Source organism: Schistocerca gregaria, chromosome 7 (genome assembly GCF_023897955.1).
Source record: "Schistocerca gregaria isolate iqSchGreg1 chromosome 7, iqSchGreg1.2, whole genome shotgun sequence".
NCBI lineage: Eukaryota > Metazoa > Arthropoda > Insecta > Orthoptera > Acrididae > Schistocerca > Schistocerca gregaria.
Genome location: NC_064926.1, coordinates 294,459,733 through 294,484,720, shown reverse-complemented (window position 1 = coordinate 294,484,720; position 24,988 = coordinate 294,459,733). Strand labels below are relative to the sequence as shown.

The window sequence follows — 24,988 nt, the reverse complement described above, 5'->3', positions numbered from 1 at the left end:
GGTCCCACGGCGCGCTGGAAAGCCTCCAGCAGAGGAAGCGGCGCCGCTGGAGAGGAACGCGCCGGTATAAAGCCCGGCAGCGCCCGGCCACCGACAGCGGCGACTGCTTGCGCTCGACAGTACGACGCCACAAGACACAGCGAGACACACGGAGATGGCGGCTGCTACGGCAACCAGAGTCGCTGCTGCGACAACGGCACTTGTGCTGCTCCTAAGCTGTGCAGCAGCTGCGCAGGAGCTGGTCGAGGACATGCAGGTGCGTCTGTGCATACGGCCACCCGACACTCACCAATACATCCACTCACCGCCAGAACGCTTACCAGCATTGCCAATTTTTCACGTACACACTCCCTCCCCTAAGGGCCGATTGCACCAGCATCGATTAAAATGCCAAATAACTCAGGGTCACGTGATCGCGGTTAAAACTTAATCGTGATTATGTTGTCTGTACCGAAGTTAAATGTCGGTTATGAAAATGCGTTCAGCTACCCAGAGATTTTAACACTCTTAACTGATTGTATTACACAGAAAAGCGCCCATTATACAAGCAAGATCATCACAATCGGTGTCTGTAGTGCTTGTCTCTAACCTGTTTGTTCCTTTTGTGGGATTTTCAGGTTGTTCTCCTAACGTAGGTATTCTTATTGCGCTATGAAGTTCCAGAAGAGGAATTTCTGAAAATATAAGACTGATTTCCTTTCACAGCTAGTCAGCAATAATGCGAGAAATTTTAAACGCAAACGAATGGACAGGTAAAAAAATGTCGTGTGAGTAGGGCCTTCCGTCGGGTAGACCGTCCGCTCTGTGAAACTCTTTCGATTTGACGCCAATTCGGCGACTTGCGCTTCTATGCGGATAAAATGTTGACGATTAGGACAGCACAACACCACAACACCGAGTCCCTGAGCGGAGAAAATCTCCGACCCCGCCAGGAATCGAACCCGGGCCATTAGAACTGACATTCTGTTGTACTGACCACTTTCTCTCTAATTTTTTTTTTTTTTTTATCTCACTTTCTTCTCTTTCGTTCCTCATGTCTGCTAGCGACGGACGTCGTAAGACATCCGTTTAAGTTCGTTGTTGATCGATTAACTCATTTTTATTCAGGAGGGCTGCTAACCTTCTGACCGAACACGCTGAGCTACTGTGCCGGCGCCACTCAGCTACCGGGGGCGGACAATTGACAGGTGCAACGTTAAGGAGAAACTGGAAGCTTGATGAACTAAGACAACCCAATTTAATTCCACTCCACGCTGCCGAGCAACGGTGTCTCATAGGCTGTTATTAAACTGTGGTCACTGATCATTTGGCATTTAAATGTAAAATATAGTTTTCTGTTGCGGAAAAATTCTACATTATATCCCTGGGGAAAATGCATTTTCTTCTGAGTACAATCCACTGTACCAGTGACTCCACGATATCCATCCACTACTCTGAAACACTCCCTCAAGGAAAATAATTCTGTTCAAGAATGAAACTTTGTCTATTACACAGGCATTGCTACTACGATCATCTATGCAATACTCATAATTCTTTCCGCTGTTGTACTATGAATATCAGCACTATCATCAATAACTATATTAAATGCAGCAGATGTGTATGTCTTTGAAGTCATTAGAAGCCTGTTCACGTGAGAGACTGGATTACTTCCATGATTAGGAAATTCCAATCTCTCCCACATTTGACTTAATAATCACTACACGTATTCTTTTGAAAGACGAAGTTGTCTTTGGATTTCCATTTCCCATAATCTACGACAGGATTTTTCATTGCCACATGTACACCAGCACGGTTGCAGCAACAGTGTACATGGTCAACATATAATATTTGTTCTTCTCTTTTGCCATCTGAAACATCAATGCGCAATCATCTTAATACTTCACGTGCTTACTTCATAATAATCGCGGTGGATTGAGGATAAACGAGTCTCTAACCACGGTCAACGTTAACTGCAGTTAGCCCATTTAACCGAGGTTGGTGCAGTCCAGTTTTGGGTTGATCAGAGTTGAATGCTGACTTTTTCTGCGGTTAACATTTAATGGCCCTAAGAGTATTAGCTTCGTCGCTTCTTATAGGCGAAGATCAGATCTTGCTTCTCGCTACACAAACTTTGGCATACTAGTCAGTTGCCAGACGGAAGTAAGTACTAGTTTTACAAGCTGTGACATAGTCGCAAAGAAGGACAGTTACCCATGTAGCACAGGATTTGTTTCTTAAATTCCAGTCTATGGTTAAAAAAAAGGTCACCAGTCTATCGGTTGCAGTCTGTAATGAACGTTTCCAGAAATAATCAAAATAGGAGAAGCCTTATGCAGGATGGCGAACGATATTTCTCTCAACTTATGATAGGCAGCCCAGCATAAGCACCTAGGGAGGATGATGTAAGCTGGGCTGTCTGTCTTAAGGTGAGTGAAATATTTTCCAAGCCTATTTTATTTTTCCAACCCTATGTTACCTTAATATTTAGCCAGCGTATCAGAATCAAAAGTAATAAACAAGGTTAGTCTAGTATTGTCTAACACATATAACGATGTAGTGCCAACTGTGAAACAATGCTGGTGGAATTTTGATGTGGAAGTTACTTCTCTTAACAGCAAACTGATGATGTCACAACGGCACATTAATTTGTTTGTCTGTGATTTGTTTTAGGGAAGGTGGTTTTCAACAGCTCTAATATGTCTAATAGTATTTACTGGAATGCGCTAGAGGTTTTCCCTACATGAACCATATCCAGGCACTGTCGAGTGACAGAAGATGGCGCAAATAGCCATACTAGTAGCACAGACCAATAACGTTTATACAGCAGCCAGTGGTGTACATAAACATGTATTTCATTAAAGTAATTTTATTTTTGTCTATTTAGAGGATAATACGAAGAACAGATTATTCACTTTCATTTCTGATAGCAATCACAGCTCTGACCCAGCTCGGAATCTAGTCGAACTGAGCTTGATTGACAGATATGGATATATCATTCAACACTGCTTCGGTTTCATGCCAGGGCACATCATTTGTAGTGCATGGAAAGTGACCCTGAGCCACTCTCTCTGCAAACCATGACGACATCAAATCAATGGGCATGGGCGAGAGAGCTGCAGAACGGGCTGGCTTTTTAACTATGTCAGGACACCACACCACAGACATCACACTGTCTCGAGGTATCTTGTTGGATTATGTCATGGGCACGTCGGCTTCTCCACTTCATAAGTATCAAGGTTGTGGTCCAAATTATCAGCTATGCAGACCATAGGTGATCGGGTTGTATACACATATCACATTATCATCACAGGTATTGGGCCGGTGTGGAAATAACTAATGCAATCTGGCAACATTGACTCTCCTCACAGTATCCACACACTGGTATATACATCGTGATGTTGCAAAAAGAAATGGTACCCTTCTGAAAAGACGAAATGCTGCTACTTACACGTTATTTGTCGTTAATGGGTGCAACATTGTCGACTGCCGTGTCGAGGGAAGCTGCAACACTGGGCTGAGAATCAGCAGCTCTCTAGATGTAACCGCATTGTCCATGTGATAGTTTCCATGCTGAAACAAATCCATTCTATTTTGGCAGATGAGAAGTGGTTGTGTGATCCTGCATGGTCGCACTAATAACATCTTGGTCTCGTCGGGTGTTAACCAAATGGGCGGTTGAGAACCATCATGAAATTATGGCCTTCAATGTTTGCATGATTGTCATTGAATCTAGATTGTGAATAAAGCATTGTGGAATGCTACATAGTAATGTGTCTGCCTACATGTTGGAGTAGTCAGCTTAGATGGCTGCGATCTAATGTTCGATTCCTAGTACTGCCAAAGATTTGTGGTTTTCTGGTGGACGGGTATGGGGTGCACTCAGCCTCATGACGCAAATTGAAGAGCTGCTTCACAGAGTAGTAACGGCTCCATGGTCTGGGAAGTCTAAAAAAAAAAACGGCCAGGAGAAGTCTAAAAATCAGCCAGATGGCTGTCCATGCCGCACATGCATGATGCTGCAAGGTAGTTGATGACATAGCAGCGGATAGACACCCCTTGGGCCTTCAAGGACTGGACAGGAGTTCTTCAAACCTGTCTCATATGCCACAATCCTATATTTATGGGTCAAATATTATGATCACTATTCACTATCCAATGGTAGGTCGAATGTCACCTAGTGGCGTTGCATAGCATTTAGTGTCGTTTCGTGCATAGATATGTAGAACAGGGTAGACTGGGTCAACAGTTTGAGTGGCAAACAGTATAAATCCATTGACATAAGTGACTATCACCAAGCACAAGTTGCTACTACCCAATGTCTGCAAGTGAGCATATCGGAATTGGCTCGTGTCTTACTGTGAGAGCATCTATGGGAAGTGATTGAAGGATTGTGGAAGTATGAGGAGGAGCCAAGGTGTTGGACATCCAAGCTGTTCACAGGACAAAAAGATTGGAAGCTTCCTCCCCCCCCCCCCTCCAAAGTAGAACAGACATCGATCTTTGACAGATATAAAGCACAAGTCCTTCGTAGCACACTATTTAGCGCACCTTAATGAACTTGCGGATCTGCGCAGACCTACCCAAGATGAACCAGCGACGTCGTCATCTACGACTGCGGTGGTATGAGGTCATCGGCAATGGACCGTGGATTGATGGAAATATGTCTCGTTATCAGATGAATCAAATTTCGAGTGACACCAGATCTATGGTCATGTCCAAATGCACTGTCAGTCAGGCGAACACTCGTCGGAACACGCGTTTCACCAAGGATTCATGCTGATGATGGCCATGTGATGGTATGGAGAACAGAAGCATGGCGTCCTTGGCATCTGTAAAAATTGTTGACCACCCACAATCTTCATGCATGATGGGTTCTCCAAAGACGGAGGAGGAATACTGTCCACACCACAAGACCACAGTTGCGATATGTTTTCAGGAGCTTGATAGTTAACTGTCGATGTCTTGACCACCACGTTCACCTCATCTCAATCCAACGAAACAACACCTGCGACATGACCACGAACAACTAGCCCGCACTTACAGGAATTACAGAATCTGTGCATAAACATCTGGTGCAACATGCAACGTAGGATTTGTCGAAACCATGCAGAATTAATGCTGTATTGTTTACAGCTATGGACCAACGCACTGTTAGTGGCATGTCATAGATTTTTGTCGCCATGTAAAATGGGTAGACTAAGTTCGAGGATCAACCAGACAGAGGCGGAGATCGTTCCTCCACGGCTCCAGATCCACAGAGAACCATGCATCTTCCCCTGGGAGTAAAAAGTGGCCCTTCACCCTTCCTGTCTTAGCGCTGCGGCGAAAAAGATGTTGCACTATGTTGTTAGCCAATAGCCTGGCCACATTCTTGTGCTTCGGATTTTACTTGTACGACAGGCTGTTGGCTTATCAGAGGACTATGTAGTTGGCGATGCTGTTACCTACCTCGTGTGGTTGCATTCAGTGCTAATCACTGTTACATGTGAGCATAACAAGCAGATGTTTGTTGAATGCCACCTTTGTGTGTATAATTTCTACGGACAGCAGCTGAAATTAAAGGAAGAGTTGCAGTCTTGCCGAAATTGGACTCATCCACTAACAGGGAGAAACCGGCGGCTTTTAAATTCCGTCGCAGCTACGGCGGAAACATTATGGAGGTATCATCTGGTGTCGTTCATAGAACATTCAGAAGCGACGACGGAGAGAAGAGGAGCAGAGCAGTTGTGAGTAGGAAGGGTGATTCTCGGAGACGCTGTCGCACAGTGGCAGCAGCTCCTGCCGGTCACGGTGTGGTTCCAGCAGCAGCGGTGTTAATGACGGCTGGCTTTCACAGTGCGCCGCGCCCCGTAATTACGGATTACCTCCCGAGGAGGCCACAGCGCGAATGGCAGCGCCGCGACGCCTAAATGGCCGACGGGCGGCGCCTTATTTACTGGCAAACAGCGCCGTAGCCGCTGCCGCAACATCCGCTGCTCTCATCTGGCCAGAGCGCCGCGGTGCACCGTAATTACTTTGGCGTACCGTTTCCCGCCCCCGCGGCAGCCAGGCCCTTCGCTCTCCAGGCGTGCTGAGGCTCCACGCTGAGCAAAAGAGACGAGACGGGACGGGACGAGATGGCCGAGACCGCCGCCGAGAATAGGAGGGCTGGAAGGAGGGAGAGAGGAAGGGAGGGTGGGAGAGGAGGTTTGCTCCCGTAATGGTCGGCCTGCTCCTCTCTTGCAGAGCAGTGCAGAGCAACAGCGTCTAATGGGCACGACGTTGCCCTCGCCTTGGCGCACCATTTCACTATGTTTCTTGTTTTCCTTAGTTCTCGCAATATGCTCACAGCCGTGTCTACCAGCCGACAAGTTTGTCGTTACGTTCTGGCCTAACTGAGAGGTCAAGTTTTTGTTTTCAACCTCCGATCTGTCATGACATTACAACTACAGGGAACATCCGCTGATGCCTTGTGCATAAGTATTGCACAGTGTCTCTATTACACCCACCTACCACGTCATATCGTACTTTTCAATTCTGAGCGCACAGTGAGTGCTTAAATATGCCTCCAAAACATAGTCTCAAGCAAGGCGAAGTGCCTGCTGAGAGGCTTCACCTGATTTCAAGCAGCCCACGTAACGTAGCTGTCATGTGTCTCCTTCTCTTCTTGACAATTCTGGGTCACATACAGCAGGTGCAAATAAGACGCTCCTGCAGGGTTGTCAATGGGAAGAGTTCCACCACCCCACCTTCCCCACCATACAGCCCGGATTGTATACCATCCGATTTTCATCTCTTCGCTCACATAAACTGCTGGCTATAAGTACAGCATTTTGGCGTAGACAATGAGCTGTAGACCAGTGTAGAGACTGGAAGAATGCACAAGTGGCTGTCTTTTACAACGAGGGCATTTGAATGTTGGTACAACACTACGACAGATGTCTAAGTCGGAGCGGTGACTGCATAAGGACGCAGCTGGAAGGCGTATCTAACTATAGCAGACAAAAAATTATTGATTTCCATTTCGTGACCGATCGGACCTTACTTCCGAACAGGCCTCATTTGACGAGGATATCGGAAAGTTGGTACCACACTATGAAAAATGTCAAAGTTGGAGTGAGGACTTTGTAGAGAAGTAGCTGGTAGGTGTACCTAAATGTTTCAAGTAAAACACATATTAATTACACTGTGGTTTTCTTTTAATGACCAATAGCAGATTGAAAAGCGTAATTCCTGTTACAAAAGTATGTGTTGCTTTCGTCGTCTGCACCCTTATAAATCTAGTTTCTGTAGTCAATTCCCCATCCACCGGTACAATTTTAAACTAATACACTTCCTACCGCTAGCAAACTGACGATTTCTTCACGTGTCAAGATGTGTCCTGGACAAGCAGTCCTTCATTTTAGCCAATTTGAACGACAAATTCCTTTCTCCCCAATAAGATCTAGTATTTTCAGATTATTTCGAAAAGAAAACCGTCTATACAGCTTAGCAACATCGTCAAATCAAAATGTAGATCTTATAAAACAACGTTCATTGTTAGTCAGTAAAATCTTTGTCTGACTGGGCGTCAGCTGTTGACAGTTAACGTAACACCTAAATATAGGTTCCGTTCACTAAGACTGAGCGGTGTCTTGATCTGATGACAGAAGTTTGTAAAACAACGTTATAAATAAAGTAACGCATTCAGCGAACTAGACGGCTCTGTTTACAATAAATCGAGAATGACGGCTTAACCTCTCCAACAAATTTGCTTCCTTTATTAACTAACTCCTCATTTGTTATTTCACCTCACCATACAATTTGCAACATTTATCTGTAGCGTCACATTTCAAAAACTTCTGTTCTCATTTTGTCTTAACTGCTCATCGTCCACTTTTCACTGTTACACAGTGCTATGCTTCATACAACCACTCGCTACACGGTGGTCTATACGTATAACACTTCTAGTTATTCTCTTTCCAATTCCATTCAGAAATGGAACATACAAAGAACGATTAACTATACGTGTTCGTACGGGCCTTGATTTCCCTTATCTTGCCTTCGCCTCTCCTACGCAAGATGTTCGTAAGCGGTAGTAAAATCGTCCTGTAAATTGTCGCAAATGTCGTTTCTCCACACTTCCTCAGTAGTGTTTCGCAAAAAGAACTTCTTCTTCCGTCTAGGGCTTACCATTTCAGCTTACGCAGCCTCTCGGGAATACTCTTGCGTTGGTCGAACCTACACGTGGGTAATTACTCCAGGGACTGCTTAGATGTATTCCTCTCATCTGCCCTGGTGACAAGCCCAAACACTAGAGCAACACTCAATTGTCGGTCGCACAGGTGTTCAGAATACGACGTCCTTTATAGATGGGCTACACATTCCTAGAGTTCTCCCAGTAATTCGAAGTCGACCATCCACGTTCCCTCAAACGATCTCATATGCTCGTTTCATTTCATATCGCTTTGCAGCGTTACCCCCAGGCAGTTAATCGTGGTTACTGTTCAGTAGCTTACCTTTATTTTTCTCATACTTTGTTGCTATTACGTCTGCATGTCGAACCATCGTATTTTGTTGATTCCATACTACCGCCTGGCACAGATACATCACATCAGTATTGACTAGTTACATGACCGCTTGGTTTCTAAACTTTCTTCTTCGCTCTAAAGCGACCGGTGAGCTCCATCCTGGGGCAGATTAATATTACGTCCCTTAAACATGTAACTCCGCACAGTATACTCCGATCTTAGCTGCTACGGAACTGGTCATTCAACACGTTGTCAACATTTAATTTCAGAATAGATTTTCTTCAGCAAAACGTAGTTACTATCATGTATTTTTTCCTTCCTCGTAAAACATCATTTTCACTTCTTTACTGAGTCTGCCTCTACGTTTTCACGTTTACTCTGCCTTCCAACTTCATAAAAATGTATAAAAAAGCCGTAACGCATTCTTTAGAAATGTTTCCCACGACACTGAAAAATAAAATATTGCAAAAAATTACCACAGTCAGGATAACTGGGCATTCAATGCTCCCATTTATTTATTTTGCTTATGTATATTGCTTATATTCGTGAAGCTAAGGAAGTAGAAAGTCAGGGTTTCAATTGTACTAGAAAAAGGTATTGAAATAAGCGAAAGAAATAAAAAGACCTCTCATAAAACCTCAACTGATATGTATATGTATAGCGTATTCGCCTACATTAATATATATTAGACTTCATTGTTCTTACTTTCATTATTTTTCGTCACCTGGCTGTTGCTTCCATTATCATTTTTTTTTTTTTAATCCAAGCCTGCTGTGGTGGCAGAGCGGTTCTAGGCGCTTCAGTCCAGAGCCACGCAGCTACTACAGTCGCAGGTTCGAATCCTTAGGTTAGCTAGGTTTAAGTAGTTCTAAGTTTAGGGGAGTGCTGACCTCAGATGTTAAGTCCCACAGTCCTTAGAGCTCATTTTTTTTAATCCAATGTTGAAGATAACATATGTCGTAGGAGTTACACCAACGAAGAAACCTTAGCATTAGCAGATTGGAAAAGAGCAAGACATATATCCCCAAGGAAAAAGTACGTCTAGTATTAAATATTGACACAGAACTGAGAATGCAATTTCTGATACATTGAACAAAATTCAAGAAAAGTAAACAATTATTTATCATCAACAAAGATCAAAAAACGAAAACCTATCGGATAAGGTGTTATCGTTACAGAAAAGTGTTAAATGAAATTCTACCGACAAGATGTAGAATTAAATTTCGCCCGAACAAGCCATGAAGGTCCAAAAGTGCCGAAGGGCCACCGTGTCATACTGAGACCCCAGGCGTCACTGGATACGTATGTGGAGGAGCATGTGGTTAGCACACCGCTCTACCGGCCGTATGCCAGTTTACGAGATCACAGTCGCTATTTCTCAATCAAGTAGCTCCTCATTTTGCCTCACAAGAGCTGAGTGCAGCCCATTTGCCAACAGCACTCTGCAGACCGCAGACCGGATGCTCACCCATCCAAGTGGTAGCCTAGCGCGTAACTTCGGTGATCTGAAAAGAAACATGTTGCCTCTGCGGTAAGGCCGACCATCAAGACTGATGACGTAATTATTATAGACTCTCAAGAGGTTATTTAGAAAAATGATCATGCACACAGATATCGTTATTGGCATTCGGAATTAGTGGTAACAGTAGTAGTATTAGCATTATACAGAGAACACAGTGCATTACGCAGGACTTCCGAAAATACCAAAGGTTTAGATGAACTAACTGAGACATTGAGAACTATCAAAAATATTGTTTTTCATGGACTCGAAAAATTAAATAATGTTATTCCCAACGGCTAGGGACAAAAATTTGTAGTCGTTATCACTTTGAAATGCCACAGTACTACAGAAAAGAGTGTTCACAGTAATGGTGAAAAGTGAATTGCATAATAAATATAACATGAAAATTAGCATTTTGAGGCCTATAAAAGACCAAGAGAGTTCGTGGGAACGACAGTAGTTTGCATTAGGCGACCCTAGAAATTTGAAATGCGTTATAGAGCGTTGACATTTTGACACCTAACTGTTACTATGGGCGTGCAATAAATCCCATTTAATGCATAACACAACAGCCATAAAATGCCTTATTGGAATTTCGTCTTCTTTTATGCAGCTGAATTTTCGTCGACAGGTAGAAACGACGACAACATTATTTTTAAGGATGCAAGTAGGTAATTTCACTGCATAAATCTAATCCCGAACCATCCTGATAGGAAATTAAGTTGAGAAAGGATTCGGCTTTAAATGGCGAGCTGTAATTGAAAGGAAATCGAGCAAAAAAGGCACAATGAACAGAGGCGCTGGCCAGTCATGCTTGACTGCCAGCCCACGCCTTGCTGGATCGTACTTCCTGCTCCCTAACACTCTAACTGTCAATGTTTCCTCATCCATGCAGGCGACACGTACAACGACGTTCTTCACTGTATCTCACCAGCAGCCTGGTAAAACCCATTCAACATATTTTCAGGTGGCAGCATTTTGTAGCTTTCATACTTTCAGCGACAGGCACAGTGAAGCAAAGAGTAAGTGCATGCAATTCAGAACAGAGGAGAGTGAATTCAGAGAGAAAGTACAAGTTTATATCGACAACGTAGAGAAAGTAATTTGACGTAGCTCCTACTGACGGAACTGTACCAGTACTCACCTATACTGATACAGGGAAACCGAGTAATTTCGGATAACAACTGCCGAACCGTTTCGAAACTCTCTCTCCCCAAGTTCGCTGGGCAATATTGCTTGCTCCATTACAAAACACTTGAAAATAAGTTTTAATAACAACGGTTCATAGTTAATAGTCATAATTAGAAAATAAGTTTAAATGTCTGATACGATAATAGCATTATTCGATTATCTGACCGTTTTTGAAAGAGAAAACGAAAACCAAGTTTTTGTAGATTGCACGCACACAATTATACGTCATATTGCGGCGGTGCAGCGAAGTGAATGATTCATGTAGTAAATAATTTCTGTACCTATGTAAAACATGCAATGGTAAGCCACAGAAACCCTGGGGCCTAGGTCCCTCTAAAGTCGACAGGAGGTGCCTATTGTGAGAAATGAACACTGTGAATAAATTATTAGAATTCACACATACATAGACCACAATTCAATACGAAGAAAACATTAAATGTGTCGACCAATTAAGAACATTCGTCCTCAATTAGCTAAGACTCTTCATATACCAGGTGATCAAAAAGTCAGTATAAATTTGAAAACTGAATAAATCACGGAATAATGTAGATAGAGAGGTAAAAATTTACACACATGCTTGGAATGACATACGATTTTATTAGAACAAAAAAAAGTATTGCTAGACGCGTGAAATATCTCTTGCGCGCGTCGTATGGTGATGATCGTGTGCTCAGCCGTCATATTTGGCCTCCCAGGATCCCAGACCTCAGTCCGTGCGATTATTGGCTTTGGGATTACCTGAAGTCGCAAGTCTATCGTGATCGACCGAAACATCTATGGATGCTGAAAGACAACATCCGACGCCACTGCCTCACCATAACTCCAGACATGCTCTACAGTGTTGTTCGCAACATTATTCCTCGACCACAGCTATGGTTGACGAATGATGGTGGACATATTGAGCATTTCCTGTCTTACTTTGTTATTCTAATTATTGACATTCTGATCAGATAAAGCGCCATCTGTCGGACACTTTTTCAACGTTTTTTATTTTTCTGGTTCTAATAAAACCTCATGTCATTCCAAGCATGTGTGTCAATTTGTACCTCTCTATCTACATTATTCCGTGATTTATTCAGTTTTCAAATTTATACTGACTTTTTGATCACACGGTATACTGAAAACGTATGAAAGCAGCCTAAACTGAAAGCTACTGACTATTGAATGAATGCTGCAGCCGAGTCAATGGCCGATAAATTTCTGGGTATTTACTATGATACTAGCATTATGTGAACAGTTCTAACGAGACTTGCCTTCTGAGGAACAGTCTTTAGAATCTCATTTCTAACTTGAACGACCACTTCCCTGTTCGAATACAGCCCAACAATGGACTCATGGAAGACAGCTAATGACTCTACTACTTGGCTCTTCAAGCACTATTTGCAATTCTAGAGGGTAGGGTGTTGTGTCCATTGAAATGCAGTCCGTGGCGTTCATCCTTTTAAATTCATCTTCTTTAACACCTGAAGAGGACACTAGGGAGATTGGGGAGTCAATAATCACTGAAGTCCATGTTGAAGTGACATTTACTGTAGATGCTGATTCGTGGATAGCAGGAACGCCACTGCTACACAGATGTAATAAATACAGTTGAACATATCTATGATATGGAAAGCGCAGTATCGTTCGCAAATGAATTGATACACGCAGTCCAGACGAAGAAGACGTCTGCAGTAATGTGATCAAACTCTTCGTTGCTGAGTTTCAAATCGTTATCGGTCGTCCTGGGTTAGATTTACTGTAGTTCCTGAAATTTATTTAGGTAATTACCTAAGTAATTTCTTAAACACGGTGGAATATTTTCTTTGGCACTTCCTCTTATTCATCTTAGATCATCATGTGCTAGAACCTCCACGTCGAATACGAATTTTAATCTTAAATTTATTTACTTTCTTGGAGACGTCATTCTTGCACTGTCGAATTTGCGTCTTAACTAGTTCTCTTTGAGGCAAGTTTTCTACATAGGCATCAGCATAGCAATCCAACGCACAAAAACTGTAATTTATAGAAACTAATAAACTGTAGTCCAGGAGGCTGCACATTGGAACTCCGAATCTTTGTCATGCGTCGCTATTTGGTGGTCGAGAAAGCACAGTTGTCTCTACTGTACTAGTAATTTAAATGATAGCCAAAGAACGATACATAAAGCTCGATGTGTACAGCGTTACTGCTGAAACTGCAATTCGCTTTCTCTCCCTGTAATTTGTCACTAGTATCTTTAAATGACCTCTAAATTCATCGGGCACCAGTTTCCACAAACTGTACATCATTTTTGCAATCAGAGCATCACCGTCATCATCATTATTATCATCATGCGGATTTCTTCAGGTCAGTTAGTGGTTCTTACTGGTATTGACGACTTCTTCAGTTGCGTACCTGTCTCCTTTGACCTTCTGATTTGTAGTGTGAAGGTGTTTTGGCTATCCTTCACTCACGCATTCAGTAGTAGCGCTGTATCCAGTATTTAACTATATTTTCGAAGAGACGTTCAAATCCTAGTTTCTTTCGTATGGCTTCATGGCTTTCGTTGTCAAGTAGTTAACCGACCATCACGCAATGCACGAAGTTCGTTTCCGTTGGTGCTACAGTGTTTGTTTCGCCTACAATGAATTTAGAGTACAGTGTACAACACCACACAGCAGTAATGGTAACGTAACTGCCGCATGTATCGTCTAAGTAAAGTCTCGTTCCGTCTTTTGTGGCCCGTTGTCCATTGTATTGTTCCCACGAGATGTCTAAATCCTCTACGATGATGTAATTTGTGATATTTGATGTAATTTATGATATGTGAAAGTCCCAAATCAGACATCTGCGATTTTTTGTGGTCAATCTAAATTTTTACAGAAAGTGTTCTCCTTGGAAGGCTATTACGATGGTTTTCGTCGCAATTACATTTTTATAGTATATTTCCTGACAACATCTTAACGCTCCGTTGTGTATACCAGCTACTGAACGAGCTGTGAGCAGCAAATAGTACTGTTGCGAGGTTATTGTCACCTATTTCTTTAAAAGTTTCTGTAACCATGTAGTGACTCCATTTACATACATTCAAATAGTTTTGCTGACAGAGGAAATCGTTATCTGGTTCCAGTCAGAATAATTTAAATAAGATTTGGAACTTGTGAATAGGTTGTGTTAATGCTTGTGTGGCCTTCAAACTTACTCGTGAAAGCGTGGTTATTCATTTGGGGAGAGTATGTGATAGTACATTTACTTAGTCACGGAATTCAATTAAAAACTAAAATAGGAAACCTGGACTATTGATTTTCGATATGTCCTCGAGGCGAGAGCGAAACCAAAATTACCTCTTACCTTCTCTCAAGACCAAGAGAAATTTTCGGGCCGGTTAATTCTAATACAAAGCTTTTAGAAATGTATTTATTGGCGGTGCCCTAAAGGGCAGTGGCCGTTAGAGAGGTTCTATGGTGTGTTGAAGGACGCCAGGAGCGGAGGAATGCCTTCGTGGGACGTATTTGGTCATTAGGACCAGCCTGGAAATGGCAACTTAACAGATCTCGTTTGTCATAGGGTTGCAACTTCTTGTAGAAACGGTCGTTTAGGATGTCGATAGAACATAACGCCTACCCTTAAGGTCGGTGTCTTGGATGAGTCATCAAGTAGCGTCAATGTCCTTCAAAGAGGACCTCTGAGTAAGCAGCATGTTAGCGAAACTGTGGCTCTGAAGACTCACGCTCTTATAGTAGTAGTGATAGCTCTTGAAAATCGAGTATGATGTCTACAATTAGCGAGACGTAAATGGTCAATGTGATTAACATGATGAAAAGACAACAGCCGGCCTCCGTCTGCAAACCACGGCCTTATGCTACTGCCTACAGGATGGGTAACAAGCCATCATGCTCAGGGTGTTGCTCCACATATATATCTGTCACTTCCCTGATGACTATACAGGCATCCCTCATTTCATTTTATAACTTTTATTTGATGTTGATGTTTAATGAAATGTGAAACGTGGTAAAGAATATTAGGGCTCAATATCGCTTTCCTGTTTGTCAGTAAATGCTTAATGTGGAATAAATTATAATTATAGTGTGCAGAAAGGCAGCATAAGACTCCTTGGTTATTTTTCCACTTGAAACTTGATTTTTCTCACTCAAGCATTTTTTTAACGAAAATTGATCTATGCGTTTTAATATTCCATCATTTTTAAAGCCTACAAAGAAGGATATACAACGTATCATAAATATTTACTATCCTCTCGTCTTCCCTACTTACACTTCACCGCTGTTCTCCTCCCTCTCGCAACCCACCCGCTTCTTTGTTCCTTTACCTTTGTGCGTTATAGCGACTTTTTCGTAACTTCTTTCTTTGCATTTCAAATTTACATGAAGAACAGTAGCTATGAAAGTATACATAGCGTTTAATGCACACCCACTGGGAGATACGCAACTTGTATTGTTAATTAACGAATTTTATGTAATTAAAATAAGTTCATAGCATCGTCCATGACGAACTACATACTGTAGTAGTCAGTATTTACCTTAAGGCTACGGTCACATACAGTTCATAAGTCAACAAGTCTGTATCTACTACAATATTACACCCATGCACGTCATGCGAAGAGCTACGCTGTTACGTCGATCTGTTAAAGAACATGTAAAGTAATATTCTCATTTCATCACGGTACTTCTTGCATTCGAGTGCTTGCATTTGTAAAGACGCTCGACTGGGAGATTGTTATGAGTTTGTATTGCCTTATAGGTACACGCTGAACTTTGTCTATCGTTTTGTGATGTAACTCTGCTTAGTACTTTTCTCCCTTAATTCTTTTACAATGCTGTTACATGTTGGAAGAATGTAATAGACAATTTACCAGTATTGTCGTTACTTCTTTAACTTTTTTAAATTTTTTAAAATTTTGTTGGACAGGTCTATAAGCAACTGGTTGACATTTAACAACACCAGCACTCGCTTGTGACTGGCTACAATTAAGACCACTTAGGATTGAGTCAATTTGCACTTCGTTGTGGTACACATCAGATGACTAGCAAAATGTACCCATATGTCAAAATTATCAGCACTATATTAAAGTGAAGATTTTTTGTTTTTAATATTTAACTATCCCCATATACCTTAGCAGATTCATTATGACATTAATGTACCCATTACCTATTTATGTAGCCTTGTATATAATTTTTTAGTAGCCTTTGGATACGATGTAGTAAAGGAAGGCATAAGGCAATTTTTACCCTGTAAGATATGTGGCTGAGGGAAGTGAAGTTTCGAGTTAAATTAATGAGTCGAATTAGGATTACCCCAGTTAATGTGATGGTGGTACTGCCTTTCATATTCAAGTTAGCTGTCTAAATAACGCCGGTAGGTAGGATCGAGGCAAATGCTTGCAAGGCCACACGGGACGTCATCACTTTCATTGAGTTCCACTTGTTTGGGGAAGTCAGGTGGCAGGGGTGGGGATGGTAGAGGGCGGGGTACACGAATACAAGTAGGAGGAGGGGGGGTACCGACCAGGAGAGCGCGCTCATGGGTGGCGGTGTTGGTTTCCGGCGGCTGCAGATGGTGTCGTCGGGTCAGCGAGAGCACTACGTGCACAAGGACGGCGGCGACCACGGCACCGTCGGATACCTGCGCACCAAAGACAGCCGCGGCGACGACGGCTACAAGAAGTTCGACAGCTTCCACAAGAAGGACGGCGACTCGTACGGCTACGAGCACCACACGTCGTACGGCAAGGCGGGCGGCGGGGAGTCGGGCGGCTCGCACGGCGACAGCGGCTCCTACAGCCAGGTATTCCCCTCACCATCCACCCAAAACCCACGGCAGGAGCAGGCATTTTCGGGGCGGTGGCCGGTGGTGTAACTCACAGAAATCTTCAAGCATAAAAGTAGCTCTGTGGGTATACCTACAGCGAAATTACTGTTCACGATATCAGCTCAGCAGGCGAAATATTAGTCACCATTTAAATGTCGTGCTGGTCGGTTTAGAACAGCGCATATTCACTATAGAAAGCTATAGGGGAAGATGAGTAATACAAATTATGTGGAAAACTGAAAAGAGAAGAAAAAGGAGTAGAAGACTGGATAATATAGCGGGTGATCAAAAAGTCAGTATAAATTTGAAAACTGAATAAATCACGGAATAACGTAGATAGAGAGGTACAAATTGACACACATGCTTGGAATGACATGGGGTTTTATTAGAACCAAAAAAATACAAACGTTCAAAAAATGTCCTACAGATGGCGCTTCATCTGATCAGAATAGCAATAATTAGCGTAACTAAGTAAGACAAAGCAAAGATAATGTTCTTTATAGGAAATGCTCAATATGTCCACCATCATCCCTCCACAATAGCTGTAGTCGAGAAATAATGTTGTGAACAGCACTGTAAAGCATTTGCGGAGTTATGGTGACGCACTGGGGTCGGATGTTGTCTTTCAGGATCCCTAGAGATGTCGGTCGATCACGATACAGTTGCGACTTCAGGTAACCCCAAAGCCAATAATCGCACGGACTGAGGTCTGGGGACCCGGTAGGCCAAGCGTGGCGAAAGTGGCGGCTGAGAACACAATCATCACCAAACGACGCACACAAGAGATCTTTAACGCGTCTAGCAACATGGGGTGGAGCTCCATCCTGCATAAATACCGTAAGTTCGAGCAGGTGTTTATCAGCCAGGCAGGGGATGATGTTGAAACGTCCTCATCGAGGTACCTCTCACCCGTCAAGGTAGCAGTTACAAAACCAGAATCACGCATTTCCTCGAAGAAAAAAGGCCAGACAACTTTATTTTTCGGTTGTGATAAAACCCCATGTCGTTCCAAGAATGTGTGTCAATTTTTACCTCTCTATCTACATTATTTCGTTGTTTATTAAGTTTTCAAATATATACTGACTTTTTTATCACCCGGTACATTGCGTACAAGATCCGCGAGGGAAATATAAGAACGGAGGACCAGGGATCAGTTCCTCCAATTAGAAACGATGTGGCACAGAATCGGGTCTTTTGGCCCTACTCTTCAGTCTCTACATGGAAGAAACAACGATGCAAACAAATGAAAGTCACAGTGAGATTAAAATTCAGCATGAAAGGATATCAGTGAAAGGCAATCCTTACTGAAACTCAGGAAAAGTTGCAGGACCTTTGAAATGAAATGGACAGTCTAAGAGCACACTCAATGGATCTGTAGTAAACTGAAAGAAGATGGAACTGTCGAGTAGTAGAATCGAAATTAGCAATAAAATGAATATCGAAATTGAGGACTATGAAGTGGAGGAAAGAATGAATTCTACTACAATGGAGGCAAAATAATACATGATGCACAAAGCAAGGAGAAAAAAGTAAATGCTATCACAAGACGCCTAAAAGCTTCAAATGTCAGAGTTTCTTTGAGGAAGAAATTTCTGAGCTTGCACCTCTGGTGCTGACTGCTGTACAGTAGTGAATAGTAGTGAGTCACTGGCTGTGGAGAAAATGGAAACGGAAAGAATCGAAGCGTTTCAGATATGGTGCTGTAGGAGGTTGTTCAAAATAACATCAACTGTTTAGACAGTGAATAAGAATGTTATATACGTGGAAAATAACGAAAACTAGAAGGGACAGGGTGGTAGTAACGCGTTAATACATAAAGAAATCACTTCCGTGGTGCCTGAGAAAGCTGCAGGGGATAAAACTGTAGAAAAGACAGAGATATGAATAGATCAAACAAATAATTGCATATCTTGAGTGCAAGTTCTCCTCTGCCATGACGTGCTTCTTTTAGGAGTGAAATTCGTGGCGGGCTGCATCTAACTAATCAGGAGAACTATAAAGGAAGATTGTATAACTTGTATCAGGCGGTCACGTGACCCTTCACAGGTCACTATCTGATGACACTAAGGCTGTTTGTATGTTCCAGTTAGGACTATGGCATAAGCGTAGTTAAGATGGGTCCAAGTGTTCATTTTGTTTAGAGCGGTTCTGGAACTGTCTTGCCATGGATATATCCCCACTTCTCAATTTTATTTTTGTATTTTGTACCGTCTTCGCCTTACTGTTTATTTATGTCAATTTCTTATAGTTCTTCTTACACCTCTCCAATCAGTTTGATTGCCCTTCAATGTTTCTAAATGTTGTACAACCTTCCTTTTCAGTTATCTAGAACAGCTTCTACTGTGGGCCTCTGTCAGCGATAAGTCGAACTGGATCAAAAAGTTGAACGTAAAGATTAAAGGATTTCGAATTTTTCTCGAGAACCTTATTTACTTATTTACGAGTTAGTATTTTAAAGACGAACACTGTTAGTGTGTTAATAAAAGGGTGAAATCTTCGAAGTTGTTATAAGCAATTGCAGGAAGTTTCCAAGTATAATACGGAATGTACGTGGCTCTATTGCCGAAAACAATTAATGATATCTCTGAAGTAATAAGGAAATCCATACAGAGAGCGTGATGGCTAAGCTCAGAACAAACACGTGATAAAAATTTCGCCTCCATCGAAGGGTATTTCTCACAATAGAGAACCCGGATTGATCAAAAGAAAGGTGGCTTAGTGAGGTTGCAAAGCAGCTGGAAGTAAAGAGGCAACATGACCCAAAAAAGGAGACGTAATGGCAAATCAGCAATGTGGCGAATGGCGCAGAATACAAAGTCGGCACTGAAGTACAGAGCTGTATCATAAAAATGGAATGTGTAAAGAAAATCTTATTTCGGTACGGTGGAAATATGTAACAGCGTGAATCAGAAATTACCAAGCATGAGTTCTGTAACGAATACATACGAAGATCTATGTAGTTAGGCCACTACGAAGCGTTAATGTTGTAGTGGGAGAAACGGGAGGAGAGTTTAGCCAGTTCCAGAAATTTACCATTTCATGGAATGTTTCTAAGTAATGCGTTATCTACTAAATTCTCTTTTCAACATCTACTCCAGAAATGCATATTAGGAATTGTGTAACGCTGTTGACAAGAATTCTAGTTGATACGGTGAAGCCCTTTCTAAACTCTTTTTCACTAATAACACCTTCAGTATATTGCTAGTGTGTGGTGGATTAGTATTGTATAGGAATGTCTCCCACCTTTGTAAGTATATACTGAATTTAAAGTTTCCTACGATATCAGTTTTCATGTATACGCTAAAAAGAATGGACGAGCTTAAAACTCTACCCATACTCAAGTAGAGGCAGAAACACAACCGGCGGTTAACGAGGTAGTGATTCTTTCCCGAGACTGCATAAGTCGTCAAAACCATTATCTCGTGCACTTTAATGTGGAAATACCTTCCTAGATATCTGGCGCATGAAGAAGTTTTCATCACCTCGCTGGCTGAGATGAATAACAGGAATACCTCTGTAAGCGTTTTGACGAACAGAATGTGGACTCAAATCTAGGGCTTAATCCTTTATGTCTTACCAATAACGTATCGTATCATGACATTTGTCAATTTTGGTTATTATTCATTAATCAAATATCAATGCCAGGCTCTCAAGTCGTTTTGATCGTCCTCTGAAGCTGTACACTACCTTCGGGGAGAGTGTTCTGTCTCCTGCAGTTCCACCTCTTCCCTTCTCTGATTGCTATGTTTTGTACAGTAGCCAGTCTCTATCGGATAGCTGAAAATAACATTGTAGATTGTAGAAATCGGAACTGACACAATGGAATGCTCATTACGACGAAGAGCAAGAACCGATAAACACCGACAAGAAAAGCCAGACTCATTGCAAACAGTAGCTTCCACAATTAGAGTTCCAGGTTCGAAGGTTTGGTCTATGAAGAGAAGCTATAGCTGCATTTGCCAATCGTCACACTGAAACTTCAACGTCAAGGAACCAGCTGCAGATGCACCCACCAGAACATGTGATTATCTTCTGCAGTTAACCAACAGGTATACCACGGAGCGTGATCCGCAGCGACTCTTGCAGTCACGGTCGTACACGCCGGAAATGATTGCTAAATCGATGCTATTGCTGAAACTTTTGGTCAGTTTTCATACGGATGTAGTGGTGGGACGTAAGATCACTTGGAGCACAAACTCAGCGACACAGTCTCCAATTACGTGTCATACTTGTATGACACATCTCACACCTCATCAATGTGGTGCAGGAAGACGTTGCAAAAATATCTCCAGTAGGAGTTTGCCAAGAGAACAATCTGTGATGCCTCACATTTACATTTTGTTCAGTGATGAGACTTGTATATTTGCTTCGCATGAACATAAAAAGATTCTGTTCATCAGAAAATGTAAAACGTACGAAAGAGAATCAGCATGACCAGAACTCGTAATTTGAAATATTCTGTTGAAGTCATTAACACTTGAGCGATAAATCTGCCATTATTTAGACTAGAATTTAAGTTCTTCTTTTCACAGTAACCCACATACACATTCTACAGTAACTTCAATTACTTGTGATTTATCTAGTATAACTTACAGTATGATCAAAAAATTGAGAATTATCTGTTTCATTTGTTACTGGGATAACAGCAATCAACGTAATGTACAGGAAGTGCTACAGACAATCCAGTACACATTTATCTGTAATGTTATTATAGTATTCTTCATTGTGTGTTTGCAACGAAGGGGAACCTCATTTGTTTTGAGCGCAGTGTGGTTGTTTTGTAAATAATTGTTGGCATCTGCATATAGACAGGTACTCTTAATCAATATGATATGTCTAATTAAAATATATTTTATCCTCCATGAACCTTGTTGGGATCTTTATGAACCACTAGAACAGACACCCATATACTATGTGGAGCTTTAGAGTCTTTAGAATTAGTAGATGAATCTGACGCTACTAAGGTTTCGTTTCTTAGTTAGGTGCAAAGTGATTCTCACTGTTGGAGTTTTCTGCTTATTGCTGAGTTTGATCGTAAGTCATGGCAGCGCAAGATTACAGCTTCCGATTGCATTATTTTTCATCCTAACATGTTGCTGACCTGTCAGGTATCAAACCACGAATTTAACTACAGCATTTTCTGTGCCACATTTAACTGCCATATATACAGTGTTGTTTATCATATAGTATGGTTTATTGTTCCATGCGGATTCCTTTCAAACATTATATTCGAATGCATGTATTAACTTATCTGAAACAAATTAATGGTGATACAAATATTCCGTCGCCAATGTTTTCGACATTATGTTTATGTCACTTTCAGTGTATTTCCATTGTTAAATATCAAATTTTCGATTCGTTACTGGAGCTTGGACGAAGCTTTCTGTGGCCTTCGTGTACATACATCTTCAATATGATGCTTTTATGTATAAACTAGACTCTTTCCTAAGTTAATCGTGTCTGTTTCATTACTATCATTTCTAAACACTATTGCACTGTCTCTTCCTATTCGCCTTGCATTTTATGAGATAAAACTTCTCATTCATTTAACTTCAGGTCTTATTTTAGCATTATTTTAACAGGAATAGGCTACGAAGTTAAATGGAAAAACTTACGCGCCGAGATGCTCACAGAAAACTGAGAGGGAAATGTTAACAACACTTGCACGAACACACTTCTTAAATTTTATTTTACGATGTCAGAGGTTAAGTTATTGATGACATCGTTACATTGATATTCAGTATGAAGAGACTCTTTATCAATATATTATCGACATTTCAAAAACGTTTAGAGTTTTTTTTCTCGGCATTTGGAAACCTTTTCAACTCTTTTTAGGTGTTCTAGAAAGGAATATTTCAGGCTGATGTAGACTTGATGACGTTGAACATAAATTAAATGAACAGGCAATTTTAAACTGGTAATTCGCAATGGTACAAGCTTTGTGAATATTAAGTGACAACATGTGGAGTTTTCGGACTTAACCTGACAGTTTCTCTGTGTCGGACAGTTCCTGCAAGTACAGATTTCCAGTTGCTTCTATAAAGAGGCGACAGCGCTCTTAGCCAGTGCGTGCATGCCCACAGGGTGACCACCACGGCGCCGGATCGGAGCACTACCTGCGCGCCATCGACGGCGGCGATTCGTACGACCACGGCGGCGAGCACTACGAGACCCTCGGCGGCGACTACGGCGGCGGCCACTCGGCCCACTACAGCAGCGGCGGCGGCAGCGAGGGTCACTACGGCGGCGCCGGTCACTACGAGTCCGGCGGTGACGGCGACGGCGGCCACCACTACAGCGAGCACTACTACTCGAGCGGTGACGACGGCGGTCACTACACAGGCGGAGAAGGCGGCCACTACACAGGCGGAGAAGGCGGCCACTACTGAGCGTCGCTAGCGATCTGCGACGCCTCACGCCACCTACCGCCATCTACCGGCGCCACGCAGTACTACTCCACGCCGAGTGTTTCTCTAAATAACCTCGCGGGGCAGTGGACTTTCCTGTAACTTATACAGCAGCCAACTCACTAGGAAAGCACTTTTAAAATATGGTTCAAACGAGAATCAACGGCTTTTGTCACAGCATGCTAGTTGTGACGCAGTAAAACACTCTAAGCTCTTAGAGACGCTGTTCTCCAAGTTTACTAACAAATTCGGACTTGTTCAGCTGTGTGCAATTTTTAAAGCTAACTACACGCGCTACTACAGAACCAGAATGTGGCATACGATCTCAGCTTAAGAAAACACAAAACCACCCCATCTTCCTCTCTGTTCGGTCAATTAAGCTCCATATTAAATTTATCACAAGCATTCTATTCTCTTCTTTTTGAATGTCTAGTTTCAGAATGGGCTATTCTCTTCGTGGTCTACAGTCTCGTTCTGATATTTATGTAAGTGAATTTGCATAACACCAAAGCTTGGATCTCGTCCAAATCCCTCCGAATGCTGGCAGCTGACTACATTTTCTCGTTATTTATCTTGTGCTCTAGTCCCTGATTTACACAAACTGAACGAATTAATGCGTTTCATCGAAAATGTTACACCAGAGTGGCCCCACAAATCTAGCTTCACTTCTTGCAGTACTGAAGCAACTTTCAAATTTAGTTGACGTTTCTGGAGTAGTATTTACGTACTGTCTCTTAACGATAATGTTGTTTGTTATTAAATTGTTATCTGTTACTAATAAACTTTAAAAATAAGATCATGGTGTCTACATTTATTTACTCTATCAAAGTTTACAGTATTAGAAATAGTGACGATAGAAAGGCAATAGTAAATTAGTTACACATTACCGCATTTTACACACGCTTGAGCGTATGACTATTAAAAACTTCAAAAACTGAGAAGTAGCTAAATATCACAAAAAATATTTTGGAATTCCATACCAAGCATTTCTGTTGCACACATAATTGATTTTATAAATTAACAACAGATTAATGGGTAGGTACTGTCATAATGTTCAAAAATGCAGTTCTCACTTTGGTTAACGTACCACTTATTAGTTACAAAACATCGTTTATAGATCACAGAGACGGTGTCTTTGCTGACAGCAATCTACAATGGAGGAAAATTTATTAATTTTACAATGCATAAAAAAATTATACCAAACTGAATGTAAAAACGTTCTCTCAATGAATATCCCCCTTCCTTGCTCTCGCTCTTTTATATAAGACCAGTCTGTAGTGTTTAGGAAAGCTGAATTTAGTAACCTTCAGAAAATTTTCGTTTAGTTTCTCCGTGATTTTCCTACGTAACTCCTAGTTACGGGTTTAAGCAAACAGCTCACAGTTGATTTCTGCCAATACCCAAGTTCAACTAAGTTCCTGCACAGGCTAATAACGGATCTCATTTAGTAAAATACAATATTTATCCCGTTACGTAAGAAAAAATTAATGCGTCTCCGCCATAGTAACAGGGAAGTATTACCCTAATTACATCTCACATAACGGAAGAAATATGTCTTACGTAACGACATAAATCCGACCACATACTTTCCATGATATCAAATGGAGCAGTCTTGCAAGAGGCCGCGCATGAAC

At 41.8% G+C, this 24,988-nt stretch overlaps 1 protein-coding gene across 1 annotated transcript; it reads left to right on the top strand.

The window, feature by feature from the left end:
* Window positions 1–73: 73 nt before the first annotated feature.
* Window positions 74–24,150, top strand: LOC126281693 (keratin, type I cytoskeletal 9-like). The gene is made up of 3 exons (XM_049980861.1): window positions 74–256; window positions 16,693–16,923; window positions 23,031–24,150. Exons 1-3 carry the CDS (start codon window positions 155–157, stop codon window positions 23,334–23,336), a joined length of 639 nt encoding a protein of 212 aa, XP_049836818.1. The 5' UTR covers window positions 74–154; the 3' UTR covers window positions 23,337–24,150.
* Window positions 24,151–24,988: the final 838 nt, after the last annotated feature.